General features: G+C 36.0%; 1 protein-coding gene across 4 annotated transcripts in view; it reads left to right on the top strand.

The window, feature by feature from the left end:
* The window catches only part of Atad2b (ATPase family AAA domain containing 2B), a 146,666-nt gene that overhangs the window by 57,193 nt on the left and 64,401 nt on the right, over positions 1-25,072 (top strand). For all 4 annotated transcript variants that reach the window (XM_085690878.2, XM_085690877.2, XM_085690876.2 and 1 more), the window contains exons 13-18: positions 807-895; positions 7,518-7,677; positions 10,241-10,331; positions 14,704-15,015; positions 19,705-19,837; positions 21,397-21,583. In XM_085690878.2, coding sequence (XP_085547004.1) covers positions 807-895; positions 7,518-7,677; positions 10,241-10,331; positions 14,704-15,015; positions 19,705-19,837; positions 21,397-21,583 — 972 coding nt within the window. The remainder of the gene's footprint in view (positions 1-806; positions 896-7,517; positions 7,678-10,240; positions 10,332-14,703; positions 15,016-19,704; positions 19,838-21,396; positions 21,584-25,072) is intronic.

Here is a 25,072-nt window from a genome sequence, read left to right as displayed (position 1 = left end):
CCAGCACTCGGGAGGCAGAGGCAGGCGAATCTCTGAGTTTGAGGCCAGCCTGAGCTCTAAGAGCTGGTTCCAGGACAGGCTCCAAAGCCACAAAGAAACCCTGTCTCAAAAACCAAAAAAAACAAAAAAGAAAAAAGAAAGAACTTTTGGTTACATTATGCTAGAAATATGCTAGAGATAGAGATATGTAGGTCTCAGTTAAGATTGTACCCTAAATTATAGAGATTATTTATATTTGCTTTATTACTACAATTTCATAGTTTTCTTGGGTAAGTAGGGCTTGATGGAATGTTTGTTTCTCTTTTTAAACACTTGCTTATAATTATGACTTTTAAAAATGAAAGCAGCAAATATTAAGTATTTATATGAAAGCCTATTTAGATATATTGATATGTTAAAAAAAAAGTGTTAGTGACTGGACAGTGTGTGGATTGTGGTTGAGTAGATTCTTAACATCTGTGAAGTCTTGAATTCAGTTTTTATTGTTAAAAGAAAAGCTAAACAAATGCCTGAAAATAGTGGTTGTGGTCTGTGGGATACCTCGTAGCTGACTCTGCTGCTGCTGTTTCCTTTTTACTGTGTTGTTGTTTGTTCTTATTGCTTTGATCTTTGATTCTAAGGATTGAACCCAGGTTTTCGTAAACATTAAGAAAATGATCTACCCTTCAGCTATATTCCTCAGCCCCACTGTGTACTTTTAAATACTTGCTGCATGTTGTCCTGTTTGTTTTTATGTCCCTTTTCCAGGAAATATAAAGTTAAATTCAAAAGCAAAAAATTAAGTAATTTAAATTTTTCTTCACTAGGCATATTTGATGAGGCCTTCTATAATATTTTTTGATGAAATAGATGGATTAGCTCCAGTTCGTTCTAGTAGACAAGACCAGATCCACAGGTGGGTTTTCCTGTACTGACTATATTGATTTCTTTTTACTTATTGATGTAGTATTTGGTTTTCGCCCTTAGGTAAACACTTTAAAACTTACAGGAATTTTAAAATGTATCCTGTTTTCTAGAGGTTCTTTCACTCAACACAGGGTTAATTTACAATCTGATAGTGATTTGGTTGCTTTTGGTTTTATTCTGTGATAGTCCTACTGTGAATACTGTATTCATGACTTTATATGAATGTGTATTATACTTTTTGGGGGGGTAAATGTCTAAAATAGCTTTTATTATTTATTGTGTGTGTGCTCGTTCAGATGAGAGGACAACTTTTGGGTGCTTGCTTCTCTCCTAGCTTGTGGGTTCTAGGGATAGAACTCAGGTTAGGCTTGTGTCAAGTGCTTTTACCCATGGAGCCACCTCTCCGGCTCCACAGTCCTATGTTCTGTTCCTGTAATATGTGAGAATTTGAATTGCTCCTTATCCCCCCGCCCCGGAACTGAGGTTATGAACTCATTTTGCCATTCATGTCACGTTTTATGTGCGTGCTTGCACAGTGAACACTTTACTCATCCCACTCTTGTTATTTTATTTTGATACATTGATTATTTAGAAAGGTGTCTAATTCACAAATACAGTTATTTACCACAAAATGGTGTTTTGATTAACCAGGTATGTTTTGGTATGGTGACCTTATTTCACTTCTTTTCCTTCAGGCTCTTTGTCAGTCAGGTTCCTGTCACAGTCTGTCCAAGATTCTAATCTATCACTCCAGTCCCAGTATCCACATAGTTATCTCAAGCCATGTCATCCTTCTCTGTCGAGTGCCATGTACCAGTTTTGTTCATTGGAGCCTTTGTTGGACCCAAGAACCTGCCACCAGTCTTGGGAAAATATCTGCTTTGCATGTTTCTGGAACCTCAGAGAGCGCACCAATATTTTTGGGTACTTCACATCTGACTTTAGAATGCCTTTTTATTCTTGTGGCATTTAGAGACAGAAGGATTTTTGACCCTTTGCCCATAAGCCACATCTAAATTTACTAATTTCCATAAAAGAAGCCATTGAGAGACCCTGTGGTACTAGAGCTAAAGCCTACATAATTTACCAAACTGGTATCTAGAGTCACATTTTCAAAGAAAACTGTCTTTTATGATTGCCACTTATAAAAGGGCAGCAATACTTGATCAGCCAAATACATTGATACTGTTAGCTCACCAAAAAAATCACAGGAAAAGTGGTTAAGTGACAGTGACAGCTGAGCATAGTAGCTGTCGAGTACTAGACCTCAAAGGAAAAAAATAGAAGTGCAAGTGATTGAGAAAGAATTCTTTAGAGTGAATGTAATGAAACCGAATGAGCTTCAGGTGAATGCAGACAACTCAACAATGTTTAGAAAATAATTCATGATATGAATGAGAAATTCAGCAAAGGAATAAGGTTTGTGAAAAAAAAAACCTGCAAATGAGGAATCCAATAATTCAAATAAAAGTTAGCATTAGAGGAAGAGAGGCGATTTCACAAAATAAATGAAAGTGGGGGCCTGGATAGATAACACTGAGTCATCTTGGTGGATAATCATGCGGCCTGGAGTTCAGATCCCCAAAAACAAGGTACAATCCAGGCATTTAGAACTGCTTGCAACTCCAGCTCCTAGGGGTTGGGTGCCTATTCTGACTTTCAGATGTTTTGGTGTATAACTGTCCATACCCATGCATATACATGTATACCAATATCTTTAAAAAAATAAAATCAATTAGTGAAGCAGAGTAGATTAAAAGAAAAAAAAAGCAAACAAAAGTAAATATATGATATATCAGAACCTAAGAGCTATGGTAAAAGCAATACTTTTGAAGACAATTTATTGCAATAAACCCAAAATAAAATTTAGATTTTAAATAAACAATTTAATGATGCATCTAGTGGACATAGAAAAACAAGAGTGAACCAAACAAAATTAGTAAAAAGAAGAAGTAATAGTGAGAACAGTAATAAATGAAAAATTGTAAACATAAAAAAAGATCTTTGAGTTAAAAGATCTTTTATTGGTAATATTGATAAAACTCTAAGAATAATCAGAAAAAAGTAAGGAATATCATCAAATAAATGCAGTTTCAAATAAACAAATATTGAAGGTCAAGTGTTAAATATACGCTAACAGGAAAGCCTAAAAAGGAAACTTTTTTTTGAACATTTGGTGTACCAAAATTGAACATGGAGGACATAGAAACTTTAGATTGACCAAAGTAGTCTGGCATCGCGGTGCATGTGTATAATCTTAGCACTCAGGAGTAGTGGCAAGAGCAGGAGTTCAAGGACAGCCTCCGTATTTGAGGCAGGCCCAGTATCTATGAGGCTTTGTTTCAGAAAGTAACAACTCACCAAGTTGTCTTCTGTTCTCCATATGCATGCCGCGATATGCATTTTCCCCTTACCATAAATAAAGTGTTAAGGGAAGCAAAATTGATATACAAAACTGACATAAAGGAAACAAAATTGACTTAGTACTTTATACACTAGTATTAAACTTGCCATGAATTTCAAGAAAGCAAGTGCTTCACAACATAAACAAAGTACCTACAAGTTACTTTAACTTAGGTAATAAAAGAGTTCTACATGAAAATACAAACTGCGATAAAGAAATTGAAGAAGGGACTGGAGAGAATGGTTAAGACCACTGTATGTTCTTCTAGAGCACTAGAGATTGATTTCCAACACCCATGTTGGGTAGCTTACAACTATCTGTAACTCCATCTGTGGGTTTCCCCCTCTTCTGGTTTCTAAAGGCACACACATACACATGTTCAGACACATAAACACACACACACACACACATATAAATAATTAGAATTTGGAGAGACAGAACAAAATGGAAATGAAAAAATAGATAGTGTCATTGATTAGTATTATTAAAATGTCCATACTAACCACAGCAAGTTACACTTAAATGCAGTTCCCCTCAAAATACATTGACGTTCTTCAAAAAATTGCATTAAGACATCCCTAAAATTGATAGGAAAGCACAAAGCACCCTTAGTAGTCAGAGAAATCCTGTGGATATAGAAAACTAGATGCAATATAACAGCTAATTTTAATATATACTATAGAAACATAGTAACCCAAACAGATTGTTATTGGCTATAAAAAGACACAAACTATTGGAATAGAAAAGAGATGCCAGAAATAAAACAATGCATCTATAGTCATCTGATTTCCAACAAGCAGAAGAGTTAAAATCAAACATTTGAGAAAGGACATTTCAGTGATCAAACATTTCAATAAATGGTACTAGGAACTTCCTCAGGTAAAACTTTATCTCTACTTCCACTCTATAAAAAATCAACTCAGAATGGATTACAAATCTTAAAATGAGACTGGAAACTTCTAGAAGAAACAGTACCATTAGTTGAGGATCAAACATCTCAACATGAGCCTACGTGGGTCATTTGAGATTCAAATCAGACTGATGATTAAACATAAATTTATAATTCAAAGATACTGCCTCATTTTATTTCTGGGTAAGATTCCTATATCATAAATTTTCAGTAAATCAATTAGAAAACAGAAAGCATGGATTTCCTAAGCTTTGGCTTTTGATTTTGTTTACAATTTTTTTAAACATAGCTAGAATAGTGTATTTGGGAAGGAAAATTAATTTTGACGTGGTTTGTGTATTTCAGAAATTGTTTCAGCAGTAAAAATAAAGAATAGGAGTGAGAACAGTTGACAAACTAAGAACACTGTTGTTAGAATTCAGGGATGCCATGCATTTTCAGACAGTGGAACAGATAATCCCACAATTGCTCTGTACTGAAAATACACTGCTGTAACCCTTCCCCATTCTAGGGATCAAAACTAGGGCCTTTTGTAGGCACTTAATTTTTCCTTCCCCAAGACGGTCTTTTTAGATACCCCTCACTGTACTGGAACTATGTAGAGGAGGTTGGTCTCAAAATCGCAGAGCTCCACCTCCTGGAAGTCACAAATCTGCCTCCCAAATGCTGGGATTGAAGGTAGATACTCGTACACGGCTGGAGGTAAACTTTTACCCTACCACTGTAAATTTAAATTATTTTCAAATATTTTTCTATAAAACTAGACTACTTTTTGTTGTCCAGGCTAATTTCAACCTTCTGGACTGAAACATTCCTCAGGCCCCTGATTATTTATGTCTGTGTGCACGCACTACCATGCTCTAGTTCTCAAGTTTGCTCCATTTATATCCACTCTGCACGTACACAGATCACAGACAACCTTTGGGTATTAGTTCTTGGTTTCCAAGGACTTAAAGCACTCTCTCTGCTGAGAATTTCTCTTGCTCTCTATTGTTTTCTGATAGCTGTAGCCTAAGCTGGCCAGGAACTTGAATTTCTTTGTATCCATTTCCCAACTGACTGCTGGAATTAGACATGTACCACCACATCTGATTTTACCTGTTATTTAAGATTTATTTATTTTTATGTGTATGTGTGTTTCCTTTTTGCTTGCATGTATGTATGTGTACCATATGTGTGCCCAGTGTCCTTGAGGCCATAAGAAAGTGGTGAATCTCCCAGAATTGTAGTTACAGTCGATTGTGAGCTGCCTTGTGGATACTGGACATTGAACCCAGTACCTCTGCAAGAGCAGTAAGTGCTCTTAACTGCTGTGCCATCTCTCCATGCAGTTCATGTACTTAAACGGTACAATTCATTGACTTTCAGAATCTTTATAGAGTTCTGTTACCACCACACAGTTTTATAATATTCTATAATCTCAGAAACCTTGTTTTCTTCAGACATTCCTCTCAGCCTTTTTGTTAAATTCCCTTCACTAAAAAACCACTCTACTTTTTGTTTCTGTAAGTTTGCCTAGTCTAGATATTATGTAAATATGATTCTGCAATGTTTGGACCTTTTGTCCATATTTTTTCAGTTAGCAGTATTTTCAAACTTTATCTATGTTGTATCAGTTCATCATTTTCTTGAATGGATGTCACTGAGGATAGAGTTTTTACTTTGTAGATGAGTCTTGCCTGCAAAACTCTGTGTAACCAGGATGTCCTCAAACTGGCGATCCTTTTGTTTCAACCTCCTGAGTGTTGAGATAGCAGCCTGATTTGCTTCATTATTGACATAATCTAGTCTGTGCATGTATCACACTTTACTTATCCACTCATTTGTGACTATTCACTTGCTCTGACTTTTGCACTATTCTGAATAATATTGATCTGAATATCCACATATAATTTTTTTCCTTGTGTATGTTTTTGGGTCATTTGGTAGCTCTTAAATAGTTGAAGATCTGTTGTATTAGTTTCCAAAGGTACCCCGTTTTATACTACTACCCAGCAATGTGTGAACGTTATGAATTTCCTAAGTCTCACCAATACTTTTTTATCTAATTATAGTAGTTCTAGTGGTTTAAAGTGGTACCTAATTTGGTTTGATTTCCATATGCTTGGTTTAATGATATGCCCTTTGTATGCCATCTTTGGAGAATTGCTTTTAAAATTCTTTGCCTATATTTAGATTTCACTGTTTGCATTGATCATTTATTATAGTTACATATTTTGACTTTAGACTTTCATTAAATATATAATTTTCAAATAGCTTCTTGTTTTCTTGGATTGCCATTTTCACACTCCTTTTTAAAGCATTTTTTAATGATTTATTTCTTCTTGTTTCATGTGCATTGGCATTTCGCCTGCATGTATATCTGTGTAAGAGTGCCAGGTCCCAGTTCCCTGAAACTGGAGTTACAGACAGTTGTGAACTGCCATGTGGGTGCTGGGAATTGAAATTGGGTCTTCTGGGAGAGCAGCCAGTGCTCTTAACTGATCTCTCCAGCCTCCTTATTTCATGTTTTCTGTTTTTTTTTTTTTTTTTTTTTTGAGACAGGGTTTTTCTGTGTAGCCGTTCTGGCTGTCCTGGATCTTGTTTTATAGACCAGGCTGGCCTCAAACGCACAAGGTTTAACTGCCTCTGCCTCCCGAGTGTTGGGATTAAAGGCGTGTGCCACCATTGTCTGACCATTTCATGTTCTTGATTACAACTTTTAATGCAGGAAAGTTTTACATAACTTAAGATTTTTTTATTACATTTATTTATTTTGTGGTGTACACGTGTTCATGCCATGGCATGCTTGGGAAAGTGTGTAACTTTTCAGGTGTCAGTTCCTGCCATCATGTGGGTCCCGGAGATCAAACTCAGATCATCAGGCCTACTGGCAAATGACTTTACTCACTGAGTCATCTGGCCATTATATTTTGTAATTCTGCGCATTGAATCCGGGTTTTGTGTATGCAAAGCAAGTGTTCTTTGACTTGCTTTTGTTTTGATTTTAATTCCTTCCTTTCTAAGATAGTCTTGATATGTTGGCCAGTCTGGTCTCTAATTCCTGGACTTTGTCATGGAGTTGCACATCCTGATCAAATTTTAACTTCAATATTATCTTTGCTTTCTCTTTTTTATATCCTCACTCTTTTATTGCTATGGTTTAGATGTCTGTTGCATTTTCAATATTGATTTTTCTGTATTGTATTAGTATGTATTGTGGTACGATTATTGTATTAATAGTTAATACTCAATTATTTTAGCATAATGTTTACATTTTTTTTCATTATATCGTGGACTTTTTTTTTTCCCCAACAGCTCTATAGTGTCAACCCTCCTTGCTCTTATGGATGGATTAGATAATAGAGGTGAAATTGTTGTTATTGGTGCTACAAATAGACTTGACTCTATAGATCCTGCACTCAGGAGACCTGGTCGTTTTGACAGAGAATTTCTTTTCAACCTGCCTGATCAAAGGGTAAAAGTGGTTTTATTTTTTTTGTTGTTGTTGTGTGTGTTTGTGTGTACACAGTATACACATACATACATGCATGCATACACACACAAATAAACTTTGTAACTCAGTTAGAAAACATATATTTTGAAGGTTATATTTTCATTGTTAATTTTTTACTTTTGGGCTATCTTAGTTAATACTTAAAAAAATAAAATCCCGTGTTACGTTCCTTGTTAAATCTGCCCATATCCCTAGCATTTTAGGGCTGAGACATAAGACATGCCTGGTACCTGTGGAGGCCAGAAGAGGGTACTGGGTCCCCTGAAACTGAAATAACAGGTGGTATAAGTAACTGTGTAGGTGCTGGGATCTGAACCTGGGTCCTCGAAAGGAGTGGTGTGCCATCTCTTCTGCCACCCCTCTCCAAAAATATGTCCATAAATATCCTGTGCCAAAATTTTTATACTTAACATATGAATTCTAGCTAATTAAATGCAGTAAATGTTATTTATTATATTTGAAGTATTTCAAGAATGTTCCCTTAATACAGAATACTATTGTCATTTATTATAGAAAATGTTACTTACTATGTTATAAAGTTTTTCTTTCTTAATGGTACTTGAAATTTTTATTATTAGTCTTGATTTGTTTCTTTTTCTTTTGGTTTTCCGAGACAGGATTTTTCTGTGTAGCTTTTGAGCCTGTCCTAGAACTCATTCTGTAAACCAGGCTGGCCTTGAATTCACAGAGATCCACCTGCCTTGCCTCCCTAGTGCTGTGATTAAAGGCGTGTGCCACCACTACCACTCTTTAATTTGTTTCTTAAATTTCCATGAGAACTCATAAGTGGAGATAATTGTGTGCTAATGTATATTGTTGTATGTGAATTGTCTGTTTTATGTACTTAGATGTAGATAGATACCTTGGTAATTAGCACTATAGAAAAGCAAAGGATACCCTTTTTGTAGAATAGCTTGATACCTCAGTTTGACATCTGTCTGCATAACCACCTGTCACTGCTTTTTTTTTTTGTTCTGTTTTGTTTTTTGTTTTTTGTTTTTGTTTTGTTTTGTTTTTTAGACAGGGTTTCCCCAGCCCTGACTGTTCTGTAACTCACTCTGTAGACCAGGCTGTTCTTAAACTCACAGAGATCCACCTGCCTCTCTCTCTCAAGTACTTGGGGCAGAAAATTGTGTGCTGTCACTGCCTGACCACAAGCTAATTTAAAGACTTTAAAATGGCACCAGGTTTACCTTTGTCAGAATAGCATATTTAGCCCCTCTAACTTTCTTTAAACATATTTTTAACTTATTCTTTGAGAACTTCATACTTCCATACAATATGTTTGTTCGTATTCACCCACCATTTTCTGCCTTCAGATTGTCCTGGATTCTCACATCCTGGCGACCCATTCTCCCAATTTCATGTTCTCTCAGGCCCCTTGCACACTTTTAAAAAGTATCTCACCGAGTTAACTGACTTAGTGCTGCCCCTATACACAAAATAAATGGGTTTAGGGTCATCCACTGGACTATGGACAACCTACCAGAGGCCACACTCCCAAGAAAAAATTATTTTCCCTCCATAATCAGCTACCAGTTGTTCCTCAGCTAGGGTGTGGCTTTATGCAGCACCGTTCCATCCTTACTGCAGTTTTGACTGGCTGGATCTTTTGCAGGTCCTGTGAGTGTGATAGCTTTATCATGTTAGTAAATAGCATTTCACAGCACTCGGCCTGTCACTCTTACATTCTTTCCACCCCTTCTCTTCTTCTTTCTTTCTTTAAACTATTTTATTTACATGTGAGTGTGAATACTTGTATGCCTGTGTGAGTATAGATGTCAGATCTTCTGGGATTGGAATTACTGACAGTTGTGATCCACCATACTGACAGGGTCTGGGAATTGAACCCAGTTCCTCTAGAAGAGCAGCCAGTGCTCTTAACCCCTGAGCTATTTGCCAGCCCCTCTCCCCTTCTTCTCTGATGTTCCCTGAACCTTGGGGTGGGGTTGGGGGTTGGATATAGTCTCACTTTCATTGCCCAGGTTCAGCTGCCAGGAATGTGTCAATGCTTAGAGGCGGACTTAATTGTAGGTTATAGGGCCAAAGTGGGTACTTCTGCTTTGATACAGAGAAGTATCAGTTTGAAACATCTAAAAACAGGTTAAACACAGATTTTGACCCTACCAGTATAGGCAGAATAAAATGACTCTAAAAGTTTTTCTATTGTGTGACATTTGTATGCAAACCCCTACCTACCCTTTAATAATGATAATAATAAAATTTTAAAAATGGTATGGTAGGAAAGTAAAAACTTTGTTTTAAATTTTTGTCACATGTTAGTGATTTTTTTATTGTTTTATGCCACCACTGAAGTTTCTTTTCCTCTTAGAACATTATCTGTCTCAACTTGTGAAACAGAGACAAAACTTTAGGTTTTATAACTCATGGGTTGACGTGAATGTTAAGGTGTTAAAGTTTCTTTTAAAACAAACAGCAACTTGGTGTGGGGTAGCAGTCAGAATTTGTTGCAGCTGGTACACAAAGTCAGTGCTGTCTTATGCCACTGTACTCTTCTTCTTAGGCCAGAAAACACATCTTACAGATCCACACCAGGGACTGGAATCCAAAGCTGTCTGACGCTTTTTTAGGAGAATTGGCAGAAAAATGTGTTGGTGAGTGCTCCTATTTGAATTCTGACTGTCATTGCCTGTTCTGCTCAGCACCCCTTCCCCTGATTTTGAAATGTGAATTACAGTTATGTCTTTAACTGTGTGACAGATGGCTCTGCATTCATATTTAGAAATTAGAGAAATATTTCACTTTAAAGTTTGAACACTTTTTAGTTGAATTTTCATATCAGGTGTTTGATGAACAAAGCTTAGAAGTAACATGGCTTCCACTGAATGCTGAATATCCTACCTACATAGTGCTACTGTGTCTCCTTTTAGAAATTATCCCATCCTAGAAATTTTACCAGCAGAAATAAACTTAAGAGAAAAAAGGCCCATCTAGATGGCAGGGCTGCAGTCTCCTATGCTTTATGGACAGGACGAATGGGCTCAGAAATAGCCCTATGATCTAGAAAGAAGTTGGGTGGGAGGAGTTGTCAAAATATTTACTGGTATTCACCAGTATTGCCTCAAATATAAAACTTTTCAATTTAATTTGAATTTATCAGAGTGGAAAACCTTACCCACAGAGTAAATAAGCTTTACTATCCTAAAAGGATGAGAGCTTTATAACCACAGGAGATGGAACTCACGTCTTTCTTACTAATTAGGTTCGAAATAAGAGATCAGTAGTAAGTAGCTGAATATACACAAAGGAAATTTCCCTTCCTTCTGGCAAGAGAGCATGCACCAAACCTGGTTCATGTTTTCCTTTCAGACTCTGAAAAATATAAAAAACAATAAACAAGCAAAAACTACCTGTCTCCATGAACATTTTAAGCGTTATGAAGAAATCCCTCAAATAAATTCACTAATAACATCTACTGGGAAAACTTTAAAGTTACCAAAACCTAAAGAACAGCTTAGTTAAAAAAAAATCATTGTGATCCACTATCAAATAAATAATTAAAACTTAAATAGAACATTAGTCCATTCAGTTAGCTACATCCGAATTATCCTCTTCATCCACAGGGACTTCCATCTCCGAAGCAGCATCCCTCAGCTTTTGAACCACAAAGACCTCGACATCTTCTGGTGAGGAGAAAACGTAAATCTCTCCAGCACTACTTCAGTTTAAGCTTTGCCTGGTATAAGAGAGCATGCGCCAAACCCATTTCATGTAAATTTGGCTTGATCTTTGCAAAGCCTTGTGCTGCTTTATGGGAGAGGGTGGTACTTGGTTAAAAACAAAACAAAAACCAGTCTTTCCCCTTTTGAGAGATTTATCCCCTACTACTTATTATATTATGGTATTAGAGTTCAGATCATACTGGGGAAATTTTGTAGATTTTTTTTTTTCTGTGAATCTGTCACAGAATGATCCTTAACTGAAGTATACATAAGTCTTCAGGAAGTTAGAAATCGCTGAGAGAAGCTATTCTAAAACCCCTTTCTATTTCTTACCTTCCATTTGAGATGACACACTGCAGTTTAATCCTTCAGCCTAAATATTAGAGTCTTAGTTTCCATTTGCTTCCAAAAGTCAATCAGTACTCCTCCCTTTTCCAAGTAATCTATTTTAGCTTGTATTTGGTCTTTAAAAAATGTTTATGATATAATTTCTTACTGGACTGAAAAACTTCTCTTGCCTTTCCCCTTTCCATGGGGTGGCAGTATAGTATGTAAATCTGTGTATTAGCTTCCTGGAGAGTGACTTAAAAATCCATTGTAATTAAATGACTATGTGTTCACTTTTGGCATTTATTTCAGTTAAGAAACCAGTTCATGTTAAAAAATAGTCAAATGCAGGTCTTAAAGTAGGAATAGAATAATAATAAATATTAAAATAATTTTGAATATTACTTTATATACCCCAAATGTGTTTCAACATGTATGGTTTCAGTTCAGTGAAATTTATGCCTAAGCAAAGATTTTGAAATCTTGATGAATTTCATCTGCAAGGATAGTTGGCCTTTTATAGACTATGAGTTTGGTAACTTTTACCTTGAAATAACTTGGAGGTTTTTACATGTATATCAGGTATTTTTTTTAAGTAGTAAAGAAAAAAAGGATGATATCAAGAATGTTTTCACAAGTAATAGGAACTTATAACTAGTAAAATGATTAACTATTTTTTATTTATTTTTAATGAGAGGCTTAAAACAAAGAAATCATGTCTATAAAATAATCTGTATTGTGGGCCTACATTTTGTTTGAAATTGTTTAGGAAAGCCTCAGCCAGGTGGTGGTGGCGAATGCCTTTAATTCCAGTGTTTAGGAGACAGAGGCAGGTGAATTTCTATGATTTCAAGGCCAGTCTGGGCTACAGAGTGAGTTACAAGATAGCCAGAGCTGTTACACAGAGAAACCCTGTCTCAAAATACCATTAAAAGAAAGGAAGGAAGGAAGAAAGAAAACTTTGACCCTTCTTTCAGTCTTCAGAAAAAAATGGAACTTGATAGTAATACAAATGAATCGTTTTCCTTCGCTTCTACCTATTTGTGTTCAGTCGAGCATTGCTTAACAGTGGTGGAGTCTGGATTATGAGAAGGGGTGCTTCTTTTTTACAAATCAACTTTTAACTCTTAGAAGGTTGTAATATACTTCCAGCCTCATCTGTTTTCTAAACCAGCACACTCTGGAGAGAACAAATATGTGCTATGAATGCAGCAGGACTAGAGCCTATCTAGGAAGCCTCTGTTTATCCAGAGCCCAGTAATTTTAGCCGTGATTCGTAGTGTTTGATTCTTTTGTATTTGAATCTAGTGAAGCGTGTATTAAGTGACTGGTTCTAAACATTTCCCAAAATACAGACGTAAAATTTTAAGCCCTCAGAGACTGTAATTCACTGTTGTGGGGCCTGAGAGTTTGTATTTATGTTTCCATTTTGTTGTTCATTCTGATGATTTTTTTAAGTTGAGAACCATAGAAGTCTGTAACACTTTCTCACAAGCAAATGTAAAGAAAATATTTCTTATCTTTCCTACTTTATTGATTGTGATAAACTACTGAAAATTTACTTTAGATGATGGGGTCTGTTATTGTTAATAAACTCATTTATGTGGACTAGATTAGGAGAGAATGAATAGTATATTGCTGTTGTATATAATTAGCATGATATTATGGCAACCACAGAATCTTATGTTTTTGGAGAATTTGTGGCTAATTCTGTAGTTGCTGGTTCATCTTACTGGCCTCTGAGCTTTCATTGTTAACTTGAGCCTCTTTGTAAAGAAAACCTCTGCATGCTCATTAACTGTGCGGATGTTTATAAGAAACAGAAATGTGGTTGTTCTTATTTGATGATGGTAGGTTTTTTTTTTTTTACAAAATCACTTATTTGTGTTTATTTTCCTTTTTTTAAAACGATACAAGTATTCTCTATTCATTTTGTTTTAAGACTGTAACAATTGTATGTCGAAGAAAAATATACTTTAAAGATTTACTAATGGAGAAGTAGTGCCTGAGGTTAGGGCACAATGGTCTCTCTAACGTTTTCAAATGCCTCCCCCTGCTGGCCTGACAGATAAATGTGACCAACTGAAACTTAATTTAATTAAGTTTGTGGCTAATCTGAAGGATCCTTCCTCCCTCCCTTTCTGTTTTTCTCTTTTACAACAGGGGCCTTTAGCAGATCATGTGTTTTTTTTATTTTTTAAAAGTATATGTTTATTAGGATTAAATAGATATATGATGATAGTTAGTGTGGAGAAACTGGAAAACTTTTCTTAAATCTTAATTCCTTTAGCCTGTGGAGCTGGTGGGTGGATTGCAGTGCTGTGAGTAGCTGAATGTTAACTGCTATTCACTGTATGCAGATCTCACGGTGAATTATGAGGTTTTGAACCCTCTGCTTATACATTCCTTTGTGCCATTTTTTCATGTGTTTAGGAATTAGTAATGTTAGAAAAAATAAGCCAGGAGTGGTGACACATGCCTGTAATCCCAGGTACTTGGGAGGCCAGAGCAGGAGAATCACAAGTTTCAGCTTAAGGCTAGCTGGACAATTTAGTGAGGTTTCATCTCAAACTAAAATCAAAGAAGGTTTAAAGATGTGTTCAGTGATATAGCATTAGGTTAAAGTACTGACTAAGAATAGTGATGAAAGATTGAAATGAAATTGTAATTCTTTGAAAACTTGTGCTGAAGAAAGCTGTATATTATAGTCAGCGGTTTTTGACACATAATATAGGACTTTTTGTATTAATATTATTAATTTATATTTTTGTTAAATTAAAATACAAGCATTTTCATATTTAAGTACTTAGCCCTTATGTGAACATTTTTATCAGATAATTTTAAAGTGTTAATTTTGCTAATAAAGTACTGTATAATTGCTGACTTGTGTCATTATTTTAAAAAGAGGTATATGCATTAGCAAACTATAATAGTACTTAGAACTTAACTTTGTTGCTTTTCTTCTTTTGTGCATTAGGCTACTGTGGAGCTGACATCAAGGCCCTGTGTACTGAAGCTGCCCTGATTGCCCTTCGGAGGCGGTACCCTCAAATCTATGCTAGCAGTCATAAACTGCAGCTGGATGTTTCCTCGATAGTGCTCAGTGCCCAAGACTTTTACCATGCGATGCAGAACATTGTGCCTGCTTCCCAACGTGCTGTGATGTCTTCAGGACAGGCACTGTCCCCTATTATAAGGCCATTACTAGAAAGAAGCTTCAACAACATCTTAGCAGTTCTGCAAAAAGTATTTCCTCATGCAGAAATTAGCCAGAGCGACAGGAAAGAAGGTACTGTAAACTACTGTTTATATTGTGAAAATAAGAAAAAAGTGTCCTCATAAGATTAGTTAGAACTTCATTTCTTTCAGTCATCACTGTTTCATAACTCGCATTTTGCCTGTATATGGTGGTTGCCATGAACGTTTCTTCACTAGAGATACTTTTACCTCTATTGATGCTCAGACCAAGCAGGCGACCTTGTCCTCAGACTGTCTCCTCAGACCTCAGGATCTATCCTCAGACTGCAAATGTCTCCACCAAACCTCAGGCTGCAATGAGCTCCTGTTTCCTCCCATCTTACATTCCTTTCTCCCAGTCATATCACTTCTTTCTCTACCTCCCAAGTGCTGGGGTCACCTTTCTGTGAGCTGTTTCTCTTGTAGACTGGATCAATTTCTTGTAGCCAAGGGTGGCCTTGAATTGACAGAGATCTGTCTGCCTCTGTCTTCTAAGTCATGGGATTAAAGGCAGTGTGACACCACTGCCTGGCCTCTAGTGGCTTAGTATGTACTCTGATCTGAAGGCAAGCTTTGTTTGTTAAAACATAAGTAAAATGTCACTACAACCTGATTGTCCATGGTTTTACATTTTTAAGCTTCAAAATTAATTAGATTTTTGACCTGAGATTAAATCAGAGCACCTTTTTAATCAGTCACCCATTTTCATGGGGGGAAAAATTTGTGCTGGGGATATAAGTCAATGAGAAGCATGCTTGTCAAGCTTGCTTGAAGTCCTGATTCAGTTCTCAGTTTTGTGTAAATTGTACATGGTAGTGTACACCTGTAATCCCAGTGCTGGAGAGGTGGAGGAAGGAGGAAGCAGGATCAGAAGTTTGAGGTCATTTGGAGGGTAAGACCAGCATGACTACATGAAACCTTATCTCAAAGGAAAAGAAAAAGAAAGAAAGAAATTTAGGTTTATGTTGAGATCAAATAAGATCTATTAAGTTTGAAGGGGAAGTAGTAGTTTTATTTGTTTGTTTAAGACAGGGTCTCACTATGTAATCCTGACTGGCCTAGGACTCACTGTAAAGTTGTGTTCCTAGTATGAAATAATGTATTTTGATTATTTTAAATTTCCCCTTTATTTGCGGTGTAGTTTAGATATAAAATAGAAAATTGAAAATAAAAATTTGTTCAAAGAATTATAATAACATTAAAAATAATTGGCATTATATAATGAATATCAAATGAATATATTCTGTAAAACATAAATATTAAATTTAACTGTCATTATAAATATATTTTTCAGAGATTATAATTGTTTTTTAAGATTTATTTATTTTATGTATATGAGTGCTCTATCTGCATGTATGACTTTATGCCAAAGAGGGTATCAGCTCCCACTGTAGATGGCTGTGATCCACCATGTGGTTGCTGGGAATTGAACTCAGGACTTCTGAATGGCTCTCAACCTCTGAGCCATCTCTCCAGCCCAAGACTGCAATTTTTTTTTAAAGGAAAACATTGCATGAAATACTACATAGAACACTTTGTTCTTTAAATATTTATCAGATATTTATCAGATAGTATGTGGATAGCTATCCTGGAGCATACCCGTGACCCAGACTCTCTGCTGTGGTGTGTATGTGTTTATCTAATGTGTATGCCTTTTGTCTTTTCTGAGACAGAGATTCACTTTAGAGATATGAGAGTCATCATACGAGTGTGTGTGTGTGTTTACCTAAAATTTTTCATATAAAAAAGAAACTTTTCATTTATTCTGAGAGATTTTGAAAGCCTCTTTTTCTCTGTTTGAGAATTTCCATTGTATGGCTTTGTACATATACATTTTTTTTCTTCTTTTTTCAAGATAGGGTGTCTCTGTGTAACAGCTCTAGCTATGCTTGAACTAGCTCTGTAGACCGGGTTGGCCTCAAACTCACAGATATCTGCCTGCCTCTCTGTCTTCCGAGTGCTGGGATTAAAGGTGTGTATCACCACCATCCGGTTGTAAATATACTTTTATTTTGATAAGTGTAAAGTATACTTTACTTCTAACCAATAAACCTAAATGGTATATATTAGTGGAAGATAACAACTAAATTTTATTCAAATAATACTTGTCTTTTACAATTATTTGTATTTTCTGGTTTTTTTTAACACATGAATATTTTTCCTACACATGAATATTTTCCTTGTGTGTGATATCAATTTTTAGTTATTTCCCAAATTAAACTATTAATTTTCCTAAATGTTTAGCTTTTAAAGCATTTAAACATTTTTCTTTTTCCATTTTCATGTGTGTATTACTACGTGTAATGTTCTCTGCTGGGTTCACATGCATGTTTGTGCTTGTTCTTCTGGAACCATGTGATTGATGTCAGGAATCATGTTTAATTGTACCGCTACATAATTCATTGATGCAGAGTCCCAGTCAAACCAGAGATTGTCTAGTCTTGCTAGCCAGCTTGCTCCGTGGATTTTGTTTCTGCTTTCTGAGGCTGGGATTATAGTACGGCTTCCAAACCCACATGGTATTTATGTGGGTTCTGGAGGTTGAACTCATGGCAAGCACTTTAACCACTGAGCTGTCTCCCCAGTCCTGTATCTTATTTTTTATCAAACATTCTATTCTTTTGTTTTGGAAGTGTATGATTTATTCCCTCCCTCCTTTTCTTCCCCTCACACCCTCTTTCTTTGAACCTTGGCATAGGTTCATCCTGTGCTACCCAGACTGGCCTTGAGCTCCTGGGCTCAAGCATTCTTCCAGTCCCAGTATTGTGAGTAGTTGAGATCATAGGTGTACTGTACTGTGACCACAGCTGATTTCTGCCAATTTCAGTTCTTTATCTTTTACACATAGAGCACTGCATTCATTGATTGCAGTGGCACTTTTGATAGACATAAGTGATGTATTCTTAGTGGAAAAGTTTGTTATACTTCGTTCACTGAGTGGTAACCTTCAGGCCCATGGAGTGACTAGTGCTGCTTGAATGGGTGCACTTTTAACTCTGAGTGGACATTGACTTTATAACTTTTTTTTGGGGGGGTGTTTGTGTATGTATGTGTTTGTTAAAGATTTTATTTTTAAGTATATGTTTGTATGTGGGTATGTACACTTGAAGGCAGTTGCCTACAGAGGCCAGAACTGTTGGATCTTCATGGAGCCCAAGTTACAGGCAGTTGTGAGCTGCTTGATGTGGGTGCTGGAAACTAAATTTAGGTCCTCTGCAAGATCAGTATGCAGAATGCATTTTCTTTTTAAAGATTTATTTTTATAGAGGCTGTATAGCAGGCTTTCTTGGACTACCAACCCCCAAATCTTGACACAGGGACTTCTTAATTATGAAAGCTCGGCCTGTAGCTTAGGCTTATTTCACTAGCTCTTATAACTTAACCCATTTCTATTCATCTGTATGTTGCTCCATGACTTGTGGCTTTTACCTCTCCTCCTGCATGTCTTGTTCCCTCTTTGTCTGACTGACAACTCTACCTTTCTTCCCAGAGCTCTCTCTACCTAGATATTGGCCATTTAACTTTTTATTAAACCAATCACTGTGACGTATCTTTACACAATACAATCAAATATCTCATATCATGGCTGGAGAGATGGCTCAGAGAGGTTAAGAGCAGTGACTGTTTTCCCAGAGGTCCTGAGTTCAGTTCCCAGCAACCACATGGTGGCTCACAGCCATCTATAATGAGATCTTGTGTCCTCTTCAGGCATGCAAGCATATATGCAGGCAGAACACTGCATATATAATAGATAAATTTATAATAAATAAATCTTAAAGAAGATTTATTTTAGCCGAATGGTGTTGGTGCACACCTCTAATCCAAGCACTCGGAAGGCAGAGGCGGGCGGATCTCTGTGAGTTTGAGGCCAGCCTGGGCTACAAGAGCTAGTTCCAGGACAGGCTTTTTTTCCTTGTCTTGGAAAAAAAAATATCTTTATATATGTTTATCTTTCTGTGTGTGTGTATGCTATATGGAGGCCAGAAGAAGGCATTGGATCCTCTGGTGCTAGAATACGAGTGGTTATTAGCTACTTGACAGATGGGTGCTAGGAACTTAACTCTGGCCCTCCAGAAGAGCAGTAAGTATTCTTAACTGCTGAACCATCTTTCCAGCTCCCCCAATTTTTCTTTTTTCTTTCTTTATTATTTATTTTTAAGAAAAGGTTTAAGTAAGTAGCCTTTCCTGGCCTGGAACTTGCTATATAGGCCAACCTTGCCCCATATTCCCAGAGATCCATGTTCCTCTTCATCCCAAGTGCTAGGATAAAAGTACTGTCCCCACCCTAATGTCATCTTAATTAGGCAAGTTTTTACTTGAAACATGATGTCATTTCAAAAGTACAGGTCAGTTTGCAATTGTTGCTTTTGTAAGAGCTGGCCTTTGCTCAGCTGCCTTATTACCTGAACAGGATATGAAATAGGCTGGTTTTGTCCAAATTGAACTCACAGGAGGGGTTTTATGAGGACACCATTTCTTTCCTAGACTATTAAATCAGCTAAGTCTCCCAAATTACAGCTTTTAGTAAATGTGACTAATTTATCACGGTGATTGAATCATGTTACTTATATTTATAAGTTATTAAAATGCTACAGCTTGATCAATTTGCCCAATTAATCTCTATTTTCACTAGATAATATATTAGCTGATGCCACTTGATTTTTAATCTCATTTTCTTTAGCTTTAGCATTGTTACTACACAAATTTGTAAGATTCAATTCTTGTGCTTTTCTTTTGACAGATATAGAAACTCTAATTTTAGATGATAGTGAAGATGAGAATACTTTATCAATTTTTGAGATGAGTTCTCACTCAGGATCACCAAAGAAATCACCAGCTGCTGCTATAACTAAACCTTATCTTCATTTTACAATGTGAGTATTTATATTAAATTTCTTTTAGTTTAGAATGACTTTTTTGCCTTATGCTTAGAACACAGTGCAGTTTATTGAAGGGTTTTTCTTTGTCTACACATAATTCTGGAAAGTTTTTAGTGTGTGTGTGTGTGTGTGAATAATTACGTTGCTAGTCAGCTAATGTTCATTTTTCCTGAAAAGAAAAATGTTATATGCTAGTTTGTATATATTTTTTAAAAAAAGGTAGTGTGGTTTTTTCTTTTTTAGGTGGGTGTTGTGGTAGGGAAGGATTATTACCTTTGGAATCAACTCATTGTTTCTCGTTAAGAAATATTTACCACCACCCATGGTACTTCAACTTTTGATAAGTTTCGGGTGAGGTTTTAGAGATTCCAAAGCTACTAAAGACATTTTGAATTAGAAATTCCTCATTAATTAAACAAATGACATTTTTTCTAATCAGAGCATTAGCTTATACTTTTAATTTGCTTTTTCTACTCGCTTTTATCTTTTTACTGTCTGTGTATAGCAACTTTTGCTGTACACTATAATGAATAAACATTTTGCATGCAATGTAATTTTAAATTAAGACAAAGTAATTTTCAAATACTAAATTATAGCTACTTCCATTTACATAATTAATACCATAGTTAAAGTCACTGAAGTTCCATTCAGGTAAGTCTAGGCCCTGTGTTCAGGAGACTATGTTATGTGTCCTATTGTTTTTCTCTCTTCCTTCCTTCCTTTCTTTCTTTTCTTTTTTTTTCTTGAGACATAGTCTCTCTTTGTATCTTAGGCTGACCTAGAACTCACATTGTAGTTAGTCTAGGCTTACCTCAAACTAGTGAGTGGTAATTAGAATATGAGGATCTGAGCTTGAGTCCCTAACACCTGTATTTAAAGAAAATAAAACCTTCAAATGTGAAACCTGGCATTAAAAGGAAACAAGCAGATTCTGAGAGTTTGCTGGCTTGCAGCCCTGGCTGAAATGACCAGCTTTCAGTTTTGTGAGAAGCCCTGTTTGAAGGCCATAGGTAGAAAGTAGTAAAAGAAGGAAAGTATCTCTGACATTTTCCTCTGGCCTTGCATGCTCATACCCACACACCACACATACACCCACAAATATGTATTTAAAAATACAAAAAAAAAAGAATTTGCATTTGTCTTTGTTTTAGGCCATAATTTTTTGTTTGTTTGTTTGGTTTTTCAAGACAGGGTTTCTCTGTAGCTTTGGGGCCTGTCCTGGAACTAGCTCTTACAGAGCAGGTTGGCATCCAACTCACAAAGATCCACCTGCCTCTGCTTCCCGAGTACTGGAATTAAAGGCTTGCACCTTCACCACCCAGCCAGAAATTTTTTTTTAATGCTGTGAAATGAAGCCCTGAATACCCTGTATTTAGAAACTTAAAATCCATCTTAATTACATTAAAAAATAAAAGATTTATTTATTATTTTTAGACTGTTCTGTGTGCATGTTTATCTGCAGGCCAGACCAGAAGAGGGCACCAGATCTCATTATAGATGGTTGTGGACCATGTACAGAATATGTAATTTTTAAATAATTTTTGTGTCTACAGGTCACCATATCATCAGCCAACTTCTTACAGGCCTCGTTTGTTGCTGTCTGGAGAACGAGGTTCAGGTCAGACTTCTCACCTTGCTCCAGCACTTCTGCATACACTAGAAAGGTTCTCTGTGCATCGACTCGATCTCCCAGCACTTTACTCAGTCAGTGCCAAAACACCTGAGGAATCATGTGCACAGGTAGGTTTGTCTCGCCAGTGTGCACATAGTGTGTAAGCCAAAGATTGTTTAGTGGATAGTGATTATTAACTTTTCATTAATTATTTATTAATAATCTTATGTTAGTATGGTGTGTAATACTTTAAAATGAGTTCATTTTTTCCTATGATATCTTGTAGAAAGGAAAGAAAAGCTTTTCTGTCCTTTTTGGATCCTTTTTTCAAAGTTGTGTCTTCAGAGATGTTTTAGACTGTCTTTACTTAGAGCCTCATCATAGGAATTGGAATAATGTTTTGTTGAGATGTTAAAAAAATTTGATTTATAAGAATAGTTATCATAATTCAACTGTGGATGTTTGTATTTCTAGTTTAGTGTTTTTCTTTCTTGATTTTCAACTCTTCTGAAGTTCTTATGGCTTATGAAGCAGTATTCTAAATGGAGCTATTTCTTTTTGCTGTAGTTTCTAAATATGGCCAAAAATACAATGCAAATAGTATCATTCTGGAACTAGGGAGGAGTGAGGGAAATAAATTTTGGGGCTAAGTGGGACCATGTTGTAATCATTTCTGTATCTCTGCACAGTGTCTACGTATTGGGAGATCATTAGAGTTTTCCCCTTCTCTCTTTTTTTCTTTCCATTTTCATGTCTGTGTGTGCATTTGTGTCTGCATGTGTGTGGGCATGATTGTGGATACAAGTGCACCTGGAGTCCTGAGATTGATGTTTGGATATGTCCTGGGTAGTACTTATTGAGCTAAGATCTCTCAACCAGATCCAGAGATTGCCACTATAGATAATCTTAGTAGCTAATTTGCTTTGGAGGTCCCTTGTCTTTGCCCCCTGAGGCTAATACTAAAAGTAAGCCATCATGCCTGCTCAGCATTTGCATGGGTTCTGGTGATCTGAACTTGAGTTCTTGGATTATTTGGCAAGCACTTGACTACAGTGCCAACTCTCCAACCCTTCCTTATTTTTGAACCATTGCTCAGACTGCCATGGAACTTCTGATATCAGCCTCCTTAGTAACTGAGACTTGAGGTGTCTGATAGCATGCTAACCAAGAGTTGCTTAGTAAATATTTTAATGCTGGTATTTCCAGTAAATAAAATGAATATCACTTTGTACTTGAATGTTTTGCCCATTTTTATATGGCTCATATACCTTGTGAGGTGGCACCTATAAATACCTGATGACTGTGCTATAATTATTTAATTGAAAGTTATTCTCAGATGGGGCATTTACAGCAGGAAATATGTGTTTATTAAACAATCATAGTGGTATCAACCTAATTTGTCTTTTATCCACAATTCTCTGCTTATGAATAGCACTTCTAACGCTTTGCTGAAGGCTTCTTTCTAAACCTGTAGTCTGAATATGAAGCTGTACACTAGTGTTTTGCTTCCAGTTCAGCACATCCTAGTTGTGAGCTTTGCCCAATAATATTTACTTTTATGCTTATTCTTTTTGGATAAGAGAAGATTTTTGCAGGTTGTACATGTAAGAGAATTACTCAATGTCACTTAAAGAAAATCCAAATGCTGTACTAGGAAAGTAAAAATTACCAAATTTAACTTCAGAAAAAAAGAGACTCTCAACAGCACTAACTGTGGAAGAAGAAAAAGTGTCAAAAGCACTCAACCTGGATGATTTCATAGGTGAATTATTTTACTTCACTTTGGTTTCTAAACAGTTCCAAGCTTCGGAAAGGTGGAAAGCTGAGAGACTGTCAAAAACAGCTACCATAAGCCTTTCAAATAAATACAGAATGCTAAAGACCAAGCTCATTTAGGCAATTGTCATAAAGAAAACGTCATTAATGGAGACTGTTACTAAAAAAAAAAAATGAGATAGACTATTATTAAGACACACAAGATTGAGTCAGACGTTGGGGGAATTAAATATTGGAAAGGATGTGTTAAGGTTATGAATATTGATTATGATGTCACCAAGATCAAAAACACTGATGACAACTTGTGCTGGAGAAGATGTGGGGTAAAGGGAACACTCCTTCATTGCTGGAGGGAGTGCAAGCTGGTACAGACTCTCGATATCAGTGTGGAGATTTCTCAGAAAATTAGGAAACAACCTTCCTCAAGACCCAGCAATGCCACTTTTGGATATATATCCAAACGATGCTCAATCATACCACAAGGACATGTATTCAACTATGCTCATAACAGCATTGTTTATCATAGCCAGAACCTAGAAGCTACCTAAATATCCCTCGACCGAAGAATGGATAAAGGTAGTACATTTACATAATGGAGTACTACACAGAGGAAAAAAATAATGACATCTTGAAATTTGCAGGCAAATGGATGGATCTAGAAAACATCATATTGAGTGAGGTAATTCAGACCCAGAAAGACAAATATAATATGTACTCACTCATAAGTGTCTTCTAGACATAAAGTAAGGAAAAACCAGCCTACAATTCACAATCCCAGAGAACCTAGACAACCAAGAGGACATTCATGGATCTAATCTTCATGGGAAGTAGAAAAGGACAAGATCTCCTGAGTAAATTGGGAGTGTGGGGATCATTGGAGAGGATGGGAGGGGAGCTGAGAAATATATGTAGCTCAATAAAAACAATTTTTAAAAAAGAGCTAGTTGAAAAAATTTTTAAGAAAAGATATGAAGATACTGATACTTAGCATGAGGTTGTATTAAAATAAATACATTAAAATAAATACATAGACTTGGTAAACAGTGCTCTCAGCACAGTAGCCATAATTATGGGTTCTATTTTTATTACTTCTAAGATTAAAATGAGAATGCTATAAATTCTTTTCAGATGAATTATTTATTTTAAGTGTAATCCCTTTTATAATCCCACTATAATCTAGAAGGAGCAACCTAATAAGATTTCTTTTTCTTCTAGATAATAAACATGAGAGTCATATGGCAAATTATAGAGAAAAAAGTACAATAAAGGAACTTTGCTAGGTTTTTATATTAGGATGGCAATAATACTACTGCTCAGTAATGGGACCAAAAACATTGATAACTTGACCTCTGTAAAGAGAGTATATGATGATGGTGGCCACTACAAATACAGTTCATATCAGTAATATGGTCATGGAAAACTGGCTGTCCTTAACAGGGTCAATAGAAAAAATAATTCCATTTCTTATTTGTTTGTATATATAAATTCTAGGTTAGCCTTGAAAGTGCAAAAACACTAGGAGAATTTACAAGATCCATATACTTATCATCATTTGCCTAAGAAATTAGTTTCCAAACAGTGTACAAAAACTAGAACTCAAAGGAACTTGACTACAGAATTTGAACTTTATATAGCAAATATATTCTTTAAATAAAATAGACATAGCCTGGTGAAAAATTTATTTTTTATACAGATATCAAGAACAAGTTTCTTTAAAAATAAATAGTATTTAAATCAGGAAAGAGAAAGAATAAAGGTCTAACATAAAAATTTGCAAAACATAGCAAGGTATAGTGGTACACTCCTAAATATCTCAACATTCTGAATGTTGAGGCAGGAAT

This window comes from Myodes glareolus, chromosome 6 (assembly GCF_982192425.1).
Source record: "Myodes glareolus chromosome 6, mMyoGla1.1, whole genome shotgun sequence".
Classification (NCBI taxonomy): Eukaryota; Metazoa; Chordata; class Mammalia; order Rodentia; family Cricetidae; genus Myodes; species Myodes glareolus.
The sequence above is the reverse complement of the archived record's forward strand: the minus strand, read 5'-3'. Positions and strand labels throughout refer to the sequence as shown.